Source organism: Tenrec ecaudatus, chromosome 1 (assembly GCF_050624435.1).
Source record: "Tenrec ecaudatus isolate mTenEca1 chromosome 1, mTenEca1.hap1, whole genome shotgun sequence".
Lineage (NCBI taxonomy): Eukaryota > Metazoa > Chordata > Mammalia > Afrosoricida > Tenrecidae > Tenrec > Tenrec ecaudatus.
In genome coordinates, this window is record NC_134530.1 from 82,752,248 (window position 1) to 82,770,821 (window position 18,574).

The 18,574-nt window shown below is 45.9% G+C and overlaps 1 protein-coding gene across 1 annotated transcript in view; it reads right to left on the reverse strand.

The window, feature by feature from the left end:
- C8B (complement C8 beta chain) overlaps positions 1-14,258 on the reverse strand; it is a 59,229-nt gene extending 44,971 nt beyond the window's left edge. Inside the window, exons 1-3 of the mRNA XM_075539911.1 lie at positions 14,167-14,258; positions 5,657-5,813; positions 1,976-2,117 (exon numbers count right to left, since the gene is read on the reverse strand). Of these exons, the coding sequence (XP_075396026.1) occupies positions 1,976-2,117; positions 5,657-5,813; positions 14,167-14,258 (391 nt within the window). The remainder of the gene's footprint in view (positions 1-1,975; positions 2,118-5,656; positions 5,814-14,166) is intronic.
- Positions 14,259-18,574: the final 4,316 nt, after the last annotated feature.

Consider the following 18,574-nt stretch of genomic DNA (forward strand, 5'->3'; position numbering starts at 1 on the left):
GGCCTCATGAAGGTTCCACGGCGCTCTCGTAGAGCATCATGGCCCTCCTTTGCTCCTTCCACTTGCACAACCCAGGGACTCCAGGCCCAGTCTTTGCTGCCTTATAGCATTCTGCTTCCGCCCTCTCAGAGCAGTTCCCTCCCTGTAGCCCCTGTTTAAGGCATTACCCAGCTCTCTACCAAAATGCCTGTCCCTATGTTGTCCCTGCTCTTCCTCTCCCTGCTACTGCAACCACAGCACCTCTCGAACCCCACAGCTGCCGTGCAGAGCTCTGAGACCCGGTCTGCGCTGGCTTTGACCCGGGGCTCGTAGTTTACATGCTGAGAGGGTATATGAGAGCTTCCACTCATTTTTGCCACCTCATTCCCTTTTCCAAATGTAAGCTCATAGCATCACCCAACTTTCTTCTGAGGAAGCTTAAATGCAGGAAAGTTAAGCGACGTCCCCTAGGTCACAAAGATGAAATAAGACCTGAATCAGGATTTCTGGGTCTAGCATTTCTAATTTGAGCTTCTTTACTATCAATGAACTAAATTTGAATTCTCAAATTTCTAAGTCCAGTTTTACTACGTATATGATATATAATCTTGGACAAAATAATTGCTACAATGTACATGTATATATTAAAATATTAATATATAACCAAGGGATATAGGTAAATGTAAATATATTTATAGGTTAAGTGTTAAGTTGGAGACCGACATTGCCCTCTACTCAAGTCCTCCCTCAATGCAAGAACACTTTGTTCTAATAACCTGGAATTCTGTGATGCTCACTTTCCCGACACGATCGCTGAAGACAAAATGGGTGCATAAGCAAATGTGGTGAAGAAAGCTGATGGTTCCTGGCTATCAAAAGGTATAGAGTCTGGGGTCTTAAAGGCTTGAAGTTAAGAAAGTAGCCATCTAGTAGGGAAGCAATAAAGCCCACATGGCAAAAGTACACTAGCCTGTGTGATCACAAGGTGTCCACGGGATCAGAGATCAGGCATTAGAAGACCCAAAACAAACAACCATTTCAATTTTAACGAGGGGGGTCAGAATGGAGACCCAAACCCCATTGGCAGACAATTGAATGTCCCCTCACAGAAAGGTCACAAGGAATAGATGAGCCAGCCAGGGTACAGTATAGCACCGACAAAATACACAACATTCCTCTATTTCTTTAAACCCCCTCCCCATTATCATAACCCAGTTTTATCTTACAAATCTGGCTAGACCAAAGCATGTACACTGGTACAGATAAGAGCTGTCAACACAGAGAATTCAGGACAGGTAAACCCCTCAGGACCAATAATGAAGGTATGGGGAAGATGGGGGAGAAGGGAGAGAAAGGGGGGCCAAACACAATCATCAACATACACTTCCCCCCACCAGGGGGATGAACAACAGAGACGGGTGAAGGAAGACAGCAGATTGTGTAAAATATGAAGACGGATATAATTTATAAATTATCAAGGGTTCATGAGGGTGGGATGGTGGAGGAGGGAGGGGAAAGAAGAGGAGCTGATATCAAGGGCTCAAGTAGCAAGAAAATGTTTTTTAAATGATGATGACAACATATGTATAAATGCGCTTGATACAATTGATATATGGATTGTTATAAGAGCTGTAAGAGCCCCCAATAAAAAAATTTTTAATTGCAACAAATGACAATTTCTTAATTTGTAAAATGGGGAAAATAATGACACCAGTGAAGAGCTGTTATAGTCATTGTGTCATTTGTTGCATACAACCGATTTGTAAGATATCAACATTACTAAATCCAATTTTCTGTTGACAGAATCAAAATGCAGAAACAACTAATGTGTGGATTTCCTTTTCATGGAACAATTTGTGTAAAAAGAGGTCAGAAACTTGAGAACAAGAGAGCCTCCTAATCTACCTCCGGACCCAAACCTGGAGCCTTAGGCATGAATCAGCTCCTCTCCCTCTGCTATTGACGTTTCCCATCCCAGTCTTTCATCCAGCTATACCTGTCTGCGCACACACGAAGCCTTCACATCGCACTTTACTTCGGCATGGGCTGCTGGCAACGCAGTCTTCTGCTTCCTTGTCAGAAAAGTCACAGGGTTCTCCGTAGAACTGAGATGGCCGGAGCAAGTAGGTGTGCCTGTACTGTAGCAGAAGGGAGCCATGCAGAAAGACTCTATTATAGTTGCAGAACAAAGCACTCAATACCCACTTGTTACCTCTACTCATTAATTGGCTCATTGGCTAATCCCAGAACCTGTGAATATTTATTTTACGTAGTAAAATGGGCTTTGCAGATGTGATTACTTTAGGGGTTTTGAGATGGCGTAATTTCCTGGATTATCCAAGTGGGTCCAATAGAACCACAGGGACCATTAGAGTTGAGGGTACTCTATTCACATGGATCCCTAAACTTGGATTTCTGTTTCAGGAAGAGTATTATATTGTCTGATTTCTACTCCACCCCCCTCTTAATGTTTCCCTTATCTCATGCATTTAACAATGTGCTTTCTGATGGACTGTTTACCTTTAAAACTAGACTGTAACCTCTCTGAGGGCAGAGGCCTGTCTTTGACCTCACTCTAGAAATAACAACCAGAAATGATTTGCTCAACATGATAAAACCAGAGAGTGTAGAACTAAGAGTTGGTAGGCGCATACCTGTAACCAGTTCAAGGGGTTGATTTAAATATTCTCTGTTAGTCCTTAAAGCAATCAATATATTAGAAATGAAAAACATGTGCTTTGGGGCCAACATTGACTATGACACTCCCCCCCTCCCCCCGAACAAACTCGCTGCTGTCAAGGTGAAGCCGGCTCCTAGTGCCCCTATAGTAGTGCTCTCCCTGTGGGTTTCTGGGACTAAAAATCTGTGTGCTGCTTATTTTGAAGTGCCGACCTTGCGGTTAGGACCTACTGCACAAGTCGTGACACCACCAGGTCTCCATAATGTGAGATTAGGCGAGCTAATTAACCTGTTAAATCTCAATTTACTCATCTGTGAAATGGAGAGAAGGAAATGTATAAATGTTTGATTATGGCGATTAAATCAGATAGGTATAAAGAACCCAATATATCATTGGATTACATAGCAGGCACTCAATTTCATACACTTATTTTTCTTTTTTATAATGAATGATTTCCTAGTAATCAATATTTCTATATTGCTACTTTTTTCTCACTTATTCTAAAACTATTGATTGGATGTGCTGGACATTCAATAATGGAGAAGATAGATAGGTGTTTTGTATGTTTTGAGCTTTGTTTCGTTTTTTACTGAAATCATGCCCTGCAGCCTTCTTCAAATGGTGGTCAACATGGTGGCAGTCATGATGGGCACCCAGCAGTCGCAGCACAGTGTGATGATGTCAGGAGGGAAAGAAGGAAGTTCGCAGGGAAATCCCTGTTTCCAGCGCAGGAGACGGAGGAAAGCTTCTGGAAGAAGCGGCGTGTGAACTGAAACCCTAAGCTGAGGAGGAGTGTCAAGTCAACATGGAGAGCTGGCATAAGGAGGGTGCAAAGAGCAACTGTGTGAAAGAAACTACTGAGCCAAAGCTACGAGATGACAGAGCATGTACCTTGTTTATGAAAACAGAGACTCCTGGTGGCTGAGGGAAGAGTTCAAGGGGAAGCCCCGCGAGACCGGAAGGGACACGTAGCAGCAATGCAGAGCCCTCTAGACATCTGCCCAGTCCAATCTGGCATGTTATCCTTTGCCTACGAGAAGTCACTGAAGAGTTTTAAACAGAGAAGTGATCGCATTTGGGCGGTTTCCAAATGCTAGTTGTAGTTAAGATTTTGGCGCACCAAAGAGGCAAAGTAGGACAGGAGTCCTTTTTGCCGAACGACACAGCTAGAGTTATTACTGCTGTGGTAGCTGTGCTCAGAGCTTTGGACGCCCAAGAAAGAAATACAAATAACAATTCATCCATGCTCCTTTGGACTTCCAGAGGGTCTTTCTTCCTGCATGGCAGAGCCTGGCAGGACAGGAATGGGGTCTGCAAAACGCAAAGACTGCTAGTAAGCTAGCTCCTCCGAAGACAGCCTGGGGTTAAGGAATATACAAGGGATGGAGAAAACCCATCTCCAAAGGGGAGTTCAAAGGTTTTAGTTGTTGTTTTCTAACCTCTAGCCATGACCTTGCAGAGAACAATGCCCAGCTGAAATCTACAGCAAACTCTGAGTGAGGTGGGCTGGCTGGCTGACTGGCTGGCTGATTCATGCTGAGTCTTCCTGGTTTATGGTGCAGATGAAGCAATTATCCAGATAATTGGATCAATACCGATAATTTCAGCAATAAAGCCTGCTTTGGGAACTGAATAATCCTGCTTGGCTCTACATTGATCCAATTAACTGTGTAATTGTCCTGGGCCTACTTCCACAGCCTCTTTAGAATCCTCCTCCAGAACTGGTTTGGTTTCTCAAGGAGCTGGAGAAATGACAACCATGATCCTTTATCTCACACTTCTATTGTTCACAGAGCTGAGATTCTGAGTCTGTCTACTTAGGCTAAAATTCTAAAGGGCAAATATTGCAGACATGTTATTTTTTTTATCTATAGAAAACTAGAAAGTAGCCAGTGGCCTATTAATTGTTTAATGCTGTTTCTGGAGTCATTGTTTACCTATCAGACCAATGAAAAGAGAAACAATGATCATAATTTCTTATAGAGATGTCCTTCATATGTAATGAAACTTAAAATACATATTTTAATGGTGTACATACTATTGACTTATGAAATGAAAATACAGAATTTGATACACCTTCAAGAGTTCACTATTTAGCATAAAGACAGCCTGGTTGCCACCATGTAGTGGATTACACAGTAGGCTCCCAGCCAAAGATCAATGGTTCAAATCCACCAGCCACTCTGCAGATCAAAGACTTTCTGCTCTTGTGAAGATTTACAGTCTCACAAACCCTAGAGAGTAGTTCTGCTGTTGCCTCAAAGGTCAGTAAGAGTCAGACAGAATCACTTTGATGACAGTGGTTTTGGTCTTAGTGTTTTGGGTATAGGATAATGAATGGTAGGATTACAGGGTCAATAGGAGTTGTTGCAAGTTATTAAAAGGTACATTTTTGAACTGAAATTTGGATTAAGGAGGAGTCAAGGAAGGCTTCTTGACAGAAGAGGTCTTTGTGTAAGTTTTCAAAATATGAGCAGGAGGTATCCAGATGAAAGATGTAGGAAAGAACATTCCACCCGAAGGAAGCAGCAGGCATAAATGCCCAACGGAGTCACAGAAAGTGAAATGATTATGGTAATGCAACTAATCAGTCTGACTGGAATAGGAGATCTATAATGGAGATATAAATCAGGTCTAGGTCATGGTGGGCCTTCAATACCATGAGTTTGGGTTTTATCCTATGGTCAAGCTGGAGAAAGACAGACTAGATGGAATTTTTAAAAATGGCTTATGAAAGATGAATTATATCAAGAAAGATGGGTTGAAAGAGCAAGGTTGGCGTCAGGCAGTTGAATTAGGAAGCTACTACAGTAAGGAAAAACAGAAGTGTTCTCACCAAAAGAAAGAATCTAATTGCTACTAGGAAGCTCAAGGCAAATAACTCATTGATTAAATCAACATTTATCAAGGGACTTCCCTGGCAATATAAACGTTTCAGCCAATCTTGCTGAGGAGCACAGCTCCTGGAAGCTGTGAGTGCAGCTCCAGAGTACTTACCCTTCTCTTCTGGCAGGGATCACAAGTGGTCCAGGAGGACCAGCTGGACAGTTCGCAATCAATGGGCATCAAGGTGCCATCCACATTGCGCGCCTGTCTGCTCTTGGCAAGGCTCTCATTGATTGCATTTGACTCAAGTGAATGTGATCTTTCACCTCTGCAAATGAATTGAGAGAGAAGAGAATCAAGTATCAGAAAGAAATTAAGGAATCATCTAACCTCTATGCATCCATTAAATATAAACATATTGCTCATTTATCTAAGGCTATTAGCTTCTCATTCAATATTGATTAATTTATCCAAAAATACACGTGGAGCACTGAGAAAGCTCCTGTCACTCTGGCTAGCTGTGGTCAAAAGAGAATTGAACATGAATCAGAAAGCAGTCCACTAGCAGTTGAGTGATCTTGCTCTGGTTTTCAATCTCTGAGTTTCACTAAACTCATCACCATTGGGTTGATTACAACCCATAGAGATCCTAAAAGACAAGATAGAACTGTCCCTGTGGGTTTCCTAGACTGTAACTATGGAAATAGAAATCCTCATTTTTCTCTCTCAGAACAGCTGGTGGTTTTGAACTGCTGACCTTGGGATTGGCAGCCCTATGCATAATCACTATGCCATCTGAAGAAGAATGCAGTATCAGGATTGGCAGAAGTCTTATGAACAACTTGCAGTATGCAATGACATAACATTTCTTGCTGAAACACATGTTGATGAAGATCACGGACTGTAGCCTTCCATGTGGATTACAACTCAGTGTAAAGAGAACCAAAATTCCCACAACTGGGCAAATACTTAACATCATGATAAAAAGAGAGGAGATTAAAGTTGTCAAGGCTTTTGTCTTGGTTTGGATCCACAATCAATGTTCAAGGAAGCAGCACATTGCACTGGATAAATCTGTAACAGAAGATCTTTTGAAAGTGCTGAAAAGCAAAGATGTTACTTTGAGGACCAAGGTACACCTTATCCAAGCCATGGTATTTTCAGTTGCCTCATATGCATTGGAAAGGTGGACATTGAATAATGAAAACCAAGGAAAAAATCTATGCATTTGAACTATAGTGTTGGTGAAGAATATTGGAAGTACCACAAACAAACAGATCTGTCTTGGAAGAAGTACAGTCTGATTGCTCCTTAGAGATGAAGATGTCAGGACTGCATCACGTGTACTTTGGAGATGTTATCAGGAGAGCCCAGTCCCCAGAGAAGGAAGTAGAGGGGCAACAGAAGGATCAAGGCAGTCAACAAGACAGGCTGATACTGTGGTTGCAGCAGTGGCCCCAACATCGGAACAATTGTGAGGATGGCGCCAACCGGGCAAGGCTTCATTCTGTTGGTCACGGTGTTACGCCGAGTCAGAGCCAACTGGACTGCACCTACCAACACCAGCAACCTGAGTTTCACGTTCCTCACCTGTATCATGAGGGTAATCATGCCCATTTCACCAGCCATTCCAGAGATTACATAAAGAACTGTTTGTGAGAGTACTTTATAAACGCTAATGTGCCATAGATACAAAGGGAATATAACAAGAGCTACCCATGGGATCGATACAATTATATCTCTAGCCCCTCCTGTGCCTTTGTTTTACCTCCTGGAAAATAAGAGGCTTGACCCAGGTGGATTTTAAAGTTTCTTCTGACATTACATGTCTAGAAAACGTTTGCTAAGAACAAACTGCATTTAGGGCATCGCACTACAGGGAATGGAGAGAAATATCGGAGACTAGGTCTGCCTTCTGGAGCAGTTTGTCTTAGAACAAGAGAAGAGACATGTCTCAGGTTGTAGCACTCTAGGGTTTTATCAAGTAGACAAGTTTTCTAAACATGCCAGCATGCGGTTGGAGGTGGACATTTGGAGGTCACCTGCAGTGATGTGGAGCCCCGTTGGTAAATTTGTTTTCAGGAATATGGTTTAGCAATCTGGAACTCTTTCATGCATTGCTGTGGTGCACAACGTTGGAGGCTCAAAACCACCAGGGCTCCTAAGAGAACGAATCGGCTGCCCTCTTCAGGAGAGATCTACAGCCTTAGAGACCCGACAGAGGGTCACAACGAACCTGCATCAACAGGATGGCCATGGATTTGCTTGGGTTTGCTGCTGTAGACTCTTGTTAGTTGCCATGTGACCATGGAAACCCAACATGTGACAGGGCAGGGCTGCTTCCTAGCATTTTCAAGGCTGTAACCTCGCAGGAGAAAACCGCCAACCCTGACTTTTCAGGCATCTCTGGGTGAGTTTGAAGTTATACGATTTTGGCTAGTCCATGAGTGCGTCATTGTTTGCACCACCCAGTGACTGCACTGGAGGGAGTGTGGAGGCTGGGGGCTGGGGGCTTAGGGAGGAGGCCCCTGCAGTAGCAGGGAGTGATGCGTGCCTGAAAAAGGACAGTGATCAGAAAGGGAGACTAGGCTCCGTACATTTAGGAGATGCTTCTCAGGGGAAATGGAGAGAATGCCGCGGGTAATTGGATAGGGCTGAGTTCCAGTAAGGAGCAGGTGAGGTGGATGGCAGTTCCAGTGTGATAGGAGGAGGTGGGGAACATGGGGTAGTGAAGGAACAAACAACATTCCATTTCTAGTCAAGTCACATGAGATCTGATATATGTCAGAAAGATCATGTTTTTTTTTAATTGGGTTCTTGATGCACCTGGGGAGACTTGAGTTAAAAGCAATGAATGAGAGAGCATGTTATCGACTATATCTAGACCTCCAGTTTCCACATCTATAATATGATGTGTGTCAGATTATTTTTAACTTTACTGTCCCTTTAAAAGAATATGGGGCCCTGGTAGAGTAGCGGTTATGCATTGGGCTGCTAATTACAAAGTCAGCAGTTCAAAACCACTAGCCAAGCCATGAGAGAAAGGCATGGCTTTCTATTCCCATAAAGAGCTAGTCTCAGAAACCCACAAGGGCAATTCTAACCCTGCCCTATAGGGTTGCTGTCTGTTCCTACTGACTTGATAGCGGTGAGTTTGACTTGCTTTGAAGGAATATGAGACACTGTAAGATTTGTAATTTGTTTCCATTTTCAAGCCAAGAAAGAAGGGAAGGAAAACTAAGATTTGCTAAGAAAAATGAAGATTCGGTAAGTGCTCAGCTCAGGTCAACATTGTACTGATACTTGTCTTCCACATATCTTTTCATGCAGTTCTCAGCAAGGCTGGAAGGCAGCTCTGTGACCAAGAGAGAGTGACCTGTCCATTGTCATGCTCTTGGCATGCTGTGGTGTCGGAACCAGAGCTGAGTTCCATTTGTACTTTGTTTATGGTCGCATGCTCCCTGGAAGGAGAGCAGGTGGGCATCAACTCTACAATCCCCCAATGCTTCTAGGAAAGACCTGCTTCATCCCTGTATCCACAATTGAGTCATTCAGGCAGGCATCACATGGCTTCCACCATCTCAAATACAGAGGATGTCACTGCAGACAAGGGCATTAACAGCACATCCTTGCTCGGCAAAAGTCCTAAAACAGAGGATGGTATTAACTGCAGGGAAATTCCACCCCTGTGACCACTCCAGAGACCAGCAAAATCAATTGCCTAGTAAAGTTGGATCTTTAACAAAAGGTCAGACACTACTGGAAATCACAGGTGGAGACTTTGAAATGGTTGCATGAGACAGGACGCTGCACACCGGGGGTGGGAGGGGCGTGGGGGGGGGCGGGTTGCACGTGCTCTTACCGACTAACTCACCCAGATTGGACAAAACAATACTGTCTGCGATTTGGCTTCTCCAAAGTGTGTATTTGACAGCCCTGTGGGAGACCCCTTCCTACTTCTGCGACTAAACAGTTGCATTGTGTTTTCAGCGACTGCCTGCCCAATCTCAGGGCCATGCAGAGGCAGAGTGAATAAGTAATGCGCACGCACACTATTAAGAGTCGCAATTATTGTCCTCTCTGAGATTTGAAAGCCTGTTAATGGGCAAGATGATCACTTATCGCAGGAACTTGGTGAAAAGTAGTTATAACCACCGGAGTTCTCATTTTTGCACCAATTTTCATTATGGAGGGGCAATATAATGAAGTAATCAGCTGAATAAATAGTATGTTTGTAAATTACATCGGAGGAGATGTGTGTGGTTTATTAGGACAACAAAATGCAAATCTAAAAGAAAGGCTAGTATTTAATTGCATATTTAATTCCTTCGCAGAGTATGCAAACGAAACAAAACAAGCCCGCTCCTTCAGGACCTCTCAGTCCGGTTATGACCCACTCCCAGGGATTTCTATCGAGACCAATCCGGTGGACATTTTGATGGGCTCACTTGGTGACTCATTTAACATCCGGCAAGTTTTTCATCTTGAAAAATTAAACATGTCTATAAAACTCTTACCAAATCCATTGCCACTGAGTTGATTCCAACTCATAGCCACTCTACCTATGATGTCCAAGTCTGTAAATCATTTACTGTAACAGCCTGCCTCCCCTTTCTTCCAGGGAACAGCTGGGGGTTTTGAACAACGGACCTTGTGGTTAACAATCCAACCCTTACCTGACAGTGGTACTAAGGGTCCTTCACATGTCTATAAAGACTCAAAACCGAAACTCTCTGCCACCAAGTCTATTCCGACTCATAGTGACCTATCGGACAGGGTAGAACTGCGCTGTCGGTTTCTGAGGCAGCGAGTCTTTATGGGACTAGAAAACCCGTCTTTCTCCCTGGGAGTGAACTGTGGTTTAGAACTGCTGACCTTCTGGATAGCAACCCAACGCATAACCACTTAACCTGCTGGGCTCCTAAACACGTCTGTAGAAATATAGGAAATAAAATAGCAAACACTCACATACTCACAATCGGGTTGGTTGGTAATTTCTAACATTTTGACATACTTGCCCCCAGTCTTCATTTTTTCAGTCGTGAAACACTAAGTCCCTACACCTTTGACGTCTTCGTTTTGCACCTGCCCGAGTTCCCTTTCCCTCCTCACCTCTTCAGAGGGAAGCGATCCACCAGAATTTGGCATGCAGCCTTCCTGTCTCTTTGAAGATTCTTTGACATGTGTTCATATGGACACATTGCTTGCTTGGTGTGCCCTTTGCTCCCACCGTATACATCATTTTGCAACTTGCTATTGTTTCTGATTCCCACCTCTGCAGAAGTACGAAACGAACCAGTGTGCTCCTTTTATCTGAATGTGCCATCCTAGGAAATGCATGACATTTAATGCACTCTATTTCTTGTCGAAAGACAGTCATGGCTTCCAATATTAGGTGTTTAAAAACAGTGCCACACTAATCATCCCTCAGTCAGTCCTTGGGACGCAAGCTCTTTCTGCCTCAGGACTGACCAAGGTGCACCTGTCCCCATGGGGCAGGCACTGCTGTGGCCAGCACCAGGATGCATTGCAGGGCGCCCCCAGGCCCTGCTCTTTCTAATAGGCTCCTCGGATCAAAATAAAGATGGATCCATCGAGTGAGGCAGGATTAGGTCGGCAGTAAATTGCAAGCCTTCAGCTTATATAGATGGGGTGTGTTAAGATATTTTGGCTCTCTGTAGAAATGCCCTGACGCAACAACTTTCTTGTCACACACAATTTGTTAGGCAGCTGCATCCCCTTTACAAACTGCATCCTTCCTCTTTGCTAGAAGGGGCAGTTTCTGGGTGGCAGGTTTTCAATTTCTCTTCTCTCTGTCATTTGCTGTTGTGGACATGAAATTTAAAGCAACATCTCAAGGCAGCAAATGTGTGGCCCATGGATAGAGCACTGACATGGGGGCCCAGCAAGTCAGATACACAAGGCTGGTGGATATGGGGTGATGGATGGGGGAGAGGAAAGAGAAGAAAGGAGAATGATGGGGGTGGGGTGGGGTCTGAAACCAGAAAAAGAAAAGCGTTTGCATCCCGTCCTGTGACTCTTTGGAATACCTGAATAGTTCGTATTTTAAATCCACATTTTGCCCATGGCTTGAGTTTCCATAGGACAGCCTCTCTCCAAGCCTCAGTTTCCCTCTTTGTAAGTCTAGAAACAATGTCATTCACTGGCGCCGTGAGGATTCGAGTGGATCTGTCATCAGGCCTCGCTCAGAGTGGTCCTCAGTCCCCATAGCTCTTATCAGTCCACCTCGGCTGCCATCTGACTTCATTACAACAGGTACCAAAAATGCCATCTCCCTTCGTTGATACCAAGGCGGCGGTACCTGTTCAGGGTCAGAAGCAATCCTTCCAGCTTGGGTATGGAATTCAAATGCAGTCACGTGCATCATGCATAGAGCCTAGAACGCGAAGCCTGGATTCAGGTGAGGGTTTGAATCGCGGGTGTTAGGAAACAGGCATTAAGCTCTTCCACTTTCAAGCCTCTGCTTGCTCATCTCCACGGTGAGAAGAACGGATGCCATGTCCTCACCACGTCACTGCAGTTCCCAACCTGCATTCTATGCATCCATTCACACTGCCACTTCCAAGCACAGAGTGAACTTCTGAATACGTAAGTCTGACTATGTTGTTCTTTTGCTCAAAACCTTCCAATAGGTCCCCGTGGCCTACCGGATCAGATGAAGGTCTTTAGCTGGTACACCAGGCACCATCTGCTGTCCTGGCCCCTGTGGGCCAGAGTGTAACTGCACCCCAAAGGGCTTCCCGGGGCTGTTTCGTGGAAGTAGATTGCCAAACCTTTCTTCACAGGAGCCTCGGGGTGGACTCCACAACCACTAACTTTGTGCTTACATTAACGCTTTGTGCCACCCCGAAATTCTAGCTGGCACGCCAGTGACCCCAACCATTCCTAGGACTTGATTCCATCATGCGTAGTGCCAACCCCCGACACCTGTGCTCAAGGCTGAGTCATGTGCCCTTGAAGCTGTACCAATAAGGCTGGCTCTCTCACACTTCCATGTCTTTGCCAGTGCGGATCTCTGCCTGGAACACACTTTACCACTGTGGTCACTCGCTAAACATCTGGGCAAGCATGGTCTTTCTAACTCCCTCTCTATACTCCACCCCTAGTAAAACTGACTCCTCCCTCTTTTGTCTCCCCCCTCTTCGCATACCATCTCCTGCAACATACACCAGGGCTATGCCCACCCGTTGGCGTTCTTATTGAAAATGCGTGCCCTGTGGATCTTCCTCATCTCCATAGCCTTTGGAAGGGGCCGTCCGAGGAGGGATGGTGTTGCAGGTGCGAAGGCTTTGGCTCCCTTAACCTCTCAATTCTAAAGACATTCCCTTGGACTCCGAAGGTTTCTCTGTGTGCATGCAGCACCCAAGGAAGGTCCAAGGAACTTGGTTATTCCTAAGGTCAAATCATGGTTATGGTTATGATTATGGTTATGGAGAATTGTGATAGTGATGAACCATCAAATACCCAGTGGGTAGTGCATCCTCACAGTCTGATCCCAGGAGTAGTGTCCCATGGCCTGAGTTCTCACCAGAGCTGAGATCAGAGGGACTGTCCTATGGCTCCTTCTTGCATTCCGATGGCTGTACTCAGATAGCTCTCAAGGGCTGAATGCCTGCGGGGCACAAGCATACTCTTTCCCACAGGGGCACTCACAAGGGGGGCCAGGAACCCAAGAGCTTCACCATCTCATCATGGGGGTGTGTTATGTATGCAGAGGGTCCCCAAAGTGCCAAGTCCCTGGTGCAACTTTCCTTGGAGTGCAAAGTTAGCATGGTTTGTGTCTAATGAGAGACACGGTGCATGATAAATGTAGTGGGTTGCTTCCCCAAACATATATGCTCAAGTCCTAACCTGTGGATAGGTGATTGTTTGGAAATAGGGCCTTTCCAGATGTTATCAAGAGGGGTCACAGTGGGCTTGAGTGGGCCCTAAATCCAATGACAGGTGTCCCAATAAGGAGTGGAGAGGGCACAGAGAGATGTGCACAGAGAGTCGTGTAAAGACAGAGGCAGACTTGGAATTACACGGCTCAAAGTCAAGGAATGCCAAGGATTGCAGAGAACCACTGGAGCCAGAAGAGAGGTGTGGACCAGTGTCTCCCTTACAGCCCCTCTAAAGAGCCAATCTATCACTGCCAGAAAGCCCCTGTGGTGTGAAGCTACCCGGTTGGTAGGGTTTTGTTCCAGCGGCCCTAGGAAACAAATACAGGGAAACAAGTCAGTTAGCATTGAATTGCTGGGAACTTATGAGAACCTGAAGGATGTAGTTTGATGAGTTCATATGGAGGGGCGGGGTGCCACTTCTACATTAAAGAACTGATGTGAATTGGCTTTTATTTTGCATGTATCACAACCCTCCTTTGTCATAAAGAATCGCACTGCGGCTTTGTCCAGAACGCAGAACGCATAGCCTATTCTCCTGAGCGTGACAACATACGTTTAAACACGTCACTTTCTTACAGGAACTTTCGTTGACTCGAACACTTAGGCCCCACAATTGTTTGAAGAGAGCTGTTGATATTATTTTATCAGAGGCATGCAAATTGCTTCCAGAGACGCCCCTCATGCGATAGGCAGACGGCAAGGAGATGGTCAGCATTAGGTGGCAAGATCTTCCCTGCCACATTATTGATCAGGGATCCATTTGCCACCATCACTTACCTGGAGCCAGGCAAACTGAGACAAGCCAGTGCGACCCAGAGAAGAAACAGCTCTACCAGCACCCCCGAATGCCATGTCCTGGGTGTCTTCATGTCCGTACGTGGCAGAAGATCCAGCCGTGGGCCCCACACCCACAAAAGGCCTGCCCAGTGAGTGTCACTGTCCACTCTGTCCCTTCTGAGCAAACAGTTCAGCCAAGTAAACAGCAGGTCAGCAGTGACTGGAAGCTTCGTAGACTTTGCCCAGCTGGACGATATGGCTCCTGTGTCTCTGGAGACCAATGAGGACAATGGAACCTGCAGCTTGTCGGGCTTGGTTCATCTCATCACACACTGGGGGATGCAGCAGACTGGAGAGGACCAGCTCTGGGCCCAGCCTGCCTGGCTGCAATCCCTTCCTCTGCTTCTTCCTAGTGTCGACAGTGATTTCATTCCTGTGCCTCAGCTCCCTTGTGTGCACAGTGCTGTGATGCTGTGGTTATTAGACACCATCAGGACAGCCAACTCGTGGCTTTCCAAATGAACCATCTCTATCCTTGCTCGGGGATTAGTTAGTTGGATTCCATGGGATTTCCCATGGAGTTGTGTAAGGAGGCTCTCCGGCTTCCCAGTCCTAGTCTGGAAGTTCTGTTGAAACCTGAGCAGGCAACACAGAAACACACAAGCTTCTACTGTCAGATGGACGGCAGCTGCACCTGATGTGCACTGACGGGGAATTGAACTCTGCTCTCGCACATGGGAGCTGAGAACTCTATCACGGAACCACCACTAGGAGGATTAAATAAATGCATGGAAGTGCAGTGCTTAGAAGAGGCACCGAGTTGAGCACCGAGCCGTGCGTGCTGGTATTACTAAGCAGAACACAGGGTACGGAGTCAGGCTGGCCTTGATTGGTTTACTTTTGTCTCTTCCTAGCTCTATGATGTTGACTAAGGTGGCAAGAGTCGAGAGAGCTCTGGAGCCCAGGCTCTGTAGAATAAATCCTAGGTAATTCACCAGCTTCATGACCTGGGTCAAATTACCCTGCCCTCGAGTTTCTAAAGCATAGAGACAGTCATGGAATCCATCTCCTGGGACTGTTGTAAAGATGAACTCAGCTTAAGTTTATACAAGACTCAACAGTGAAGGGAGCCTCGGGGGTTACTCATTGAGCTGCTAACCTCAAGACCACCAGTTCGAACCCACCAGCTGCTCCAAGGATGAAAGATGAGACATTCTGCTTCTGTGAAGATGGACAGCCTTGGTAACCCCCGGGGCAGTTCTCCTCTGTTCTACGGGGTTGCTAAGAGTTGGAGATGGCTTGATGGCAGTGAGTTGGTTTGTTTGCTTTCATTTTTGGTTTGGGGATTCAACCGTGTCTGGTACATACTTTGTGCTCCCTGTGATTTTCAGCTGGCCCTGACTAATAGCTTCTCCACGCCCAGCCAGGCCTGAACAGCAGGCTGCTGGGTCGTGCCCCGTCCCCAAGATAGGTTGCAGATGGGGCCGCTGTTATCCATGGATTTTCATGGGCTGACTCTCAGAATTAGATGGGCAGGCTTTTCTTCTTAGTCTGGAAGAAACATCCAAGGCTGTCCAGGAGGTGCCCTGACTGAATATCAAAGCACAGGATGTACCAGTTCATCCCAGAGCCACCGATAGCCCCCTGCTCTCCCTAGAAGAGTGCTGGCATCTCCATTGGCTGCCCTGCGTTGTCTCCTCAGGGGAAAAATGAAGAGGGCTGTGAACTAAACTCAGAGTTGGGAGGGCCAATGAAATACTAAATGTGGAAATCTTTCAAACGTAGGGGCCATGTAAACTGTAACTATAACAATCCCCCAAATATGTGTTGCTTTTGTTTTGTGACTTATGTGGGTGTTCATTATACTAGGGAGAAATAGACGTACGACTTCCCTGACCTTGTTGGGAGGGAAAGTAGAGTAGACCTTGCTGTAAGTGGAGTTAAAATTTGTACCTCTCATTGTTGCTCATTTCTGAAGGGACCACAAATACTTGTCGCTCCTGACAGGTGCCTGGTAAATGCCTTAACCCTCAACCTATCTATCACCTCTGCCACCTTTAAGGTCAAATGAGACTCTCCTGTCTTTTGTCAAGGGTCAAACAGAGCAATGGCAGGTATACTTCATGGTGAGTCAAGCTTGTCTTCTTGGGTCCTAGAAAAGCACTTCATTGGTCAAACTATTGAATTGGATGATATGTAGATAAAGTGCCAAGAAAAATGTTTTTTTAATGGAAAGCACTTGATTTTCATTGCTCTGATTAGTCCACCCTGTAGTTGATATAGTATCACACTGATGAAACCACATAAGCAAATGTTCACGTTCCCTGGGAGAATAATGGGCTACCTGCTGGGCTGCTACCCAACACCCAACATCCGCAGTTTTGAACCCCAGCCCCTCCTCTTCAGACTGGGCAGCTTTCTCCTCCTCTACACGTGACAGCCCGAAAACCCACGGGAGCAGTTCTACTCATCCTTTGTGGTCTCTGCGAGTTAGAATCAGCTCAATGGCCCTGAGTTTGGTTTGTTTGTATGTTCATCTGGGTACATTAGAAATCAAATCCACAGAAACTCATATGTATAAGAGTTTTATATAAAGGGTAAGTGTGCATCAAGAAAAGATCCCAACTCAGTGCTGCCCAAACCCACAAGTCCAACATTAGCCCATATGTCCGACACCAATCCACAAAGTCCTCCTCCATCTCACAAAATGCATTCAATGAGGCTGGCTGCAGGAGGAAAGTTGAATCAATGAAAGTGTAAGCATCTCAGCATTGGCAGGGGTCTCCACACGGCTGCTCCAGCACCAAGGGCTGCATCGGGGTAGGTCCATGTGGCTTCTCCTCAGGGATGTCTTGCAGTGAGCCTTGCCAGCTGAAGCAGGGAACCGACTAAGGCAGCTGCACCCTGGTCTGACCATCAGAAAGCAAGAGACTTGAGAACTAGAAAGGTGAGGTTCACCAAGCCATTTATCCCTCTGCCCTTCAATTAACTCCACATGTGCTTATCGGCCAGGTTGTCACAATAAACTAACTACCTCAGTTTGTTTGTTTGTTTGTTTGTTTGTTTGTTTCTAAAGCAAATATTCACCTCACTATGCCTAGAAATGATTTCGTGTCCTAGTGGGGAGATGGGCACTTTTGTGTTACCATTTCCAGCTTGGAGAAGTAGTGTCAGCCCTGATTTCTGATGGTGGCTGGTCCCTTCCTGCCTGGGGGTCCCAGGAGTATGACAGGAAAGAAGCTGGTGCAAGCTCCAATATGCAAATGGTAGAGGCTTTCAAACTTACCTCCTGAAGACCATCCCTAACAGTCTGGAATCAACAAATTGAAGTTCAATACTCTCCTTCCTGACTTTTCCAGAACCATTCTGCAGCCCAGGAAACAATGCATCAACAAGGTGGATGGCCATCCCGGTGCTGGTGGCATTGGAGGTGTCGCGGAGCAGCCTGAGAGGGGCCAGGCAGTGGACAACTGGAAGGTGGACAGTAGGAGGAGCGGAGGCTGCCTCTGAGATCCCTAAGCAAGCTGTGTAAGCGCCCTTCCCTGTCACTGGACTGTACGTGCTGCTGTGCCACTGCTCTTGTAAGTACCAGCAGGGTCACCCCAAGTGGATAAGGCTCCCTGGAGCCTCCGGACTTAAGACAGACACCTGACAATCTCTTTATGAGCATTAGTCAATGAATACCTTACGGAGCAGAGTAGAATATTGTTTAATATGATGCTGGGGGATAGACCCCCCCCAGACTAGAAACACAACCTTATAGCCACAACAATGGACTCAACTTAATCAGCCATCGTGATGACGGCAGAGGGCCAGGCAGCATTTCATTCTGTTGCGGACCAGGTCACTGTGCGTCAGAGATGGCTCAACAACGCATAACAGTACTCTGCGTGTGCCTTTGTTTCCACATCTGGGACACAGGTACAGCCATTCATCAACCCCCATAAGACTGTCAGGGGTTTGAACACATGAAGCATTCCTGTCCTGACCCACGTTTGGGGATTCTGGAAAGCTCTGCCATGTCTGCCAGAGGAGCTGGGCCAAGGGTGGGGAAGGCAACTTCAGATGGAGAGAAAATCCACAGCAGATGGTTTTCGCCCACATTAATTGTGCCCCAAACACAGTGCGCAAATTCTGCTGTCAGACGCTCCTGTTTGCAATTCAGGTGTCATTAGCCCAAGCACCTGGCTCCATCCCGCTGCCCTCCCCAGGACGCAGTGGACCTGCACTTTGACATAATTGATTATGGGCGTTAATCATTCATAAACAAGCAGAAAGCTGGATTTTAAGAGACCTAAATGCCTGCCTGCAATTAGAGAAACCAGATTTCCCAGGAAATGGGTTCCCTTCCACCTGCTCATCATTTTTACGTGTAAAAAACCTGAAAACGCTAAAGGCAGTTACATGG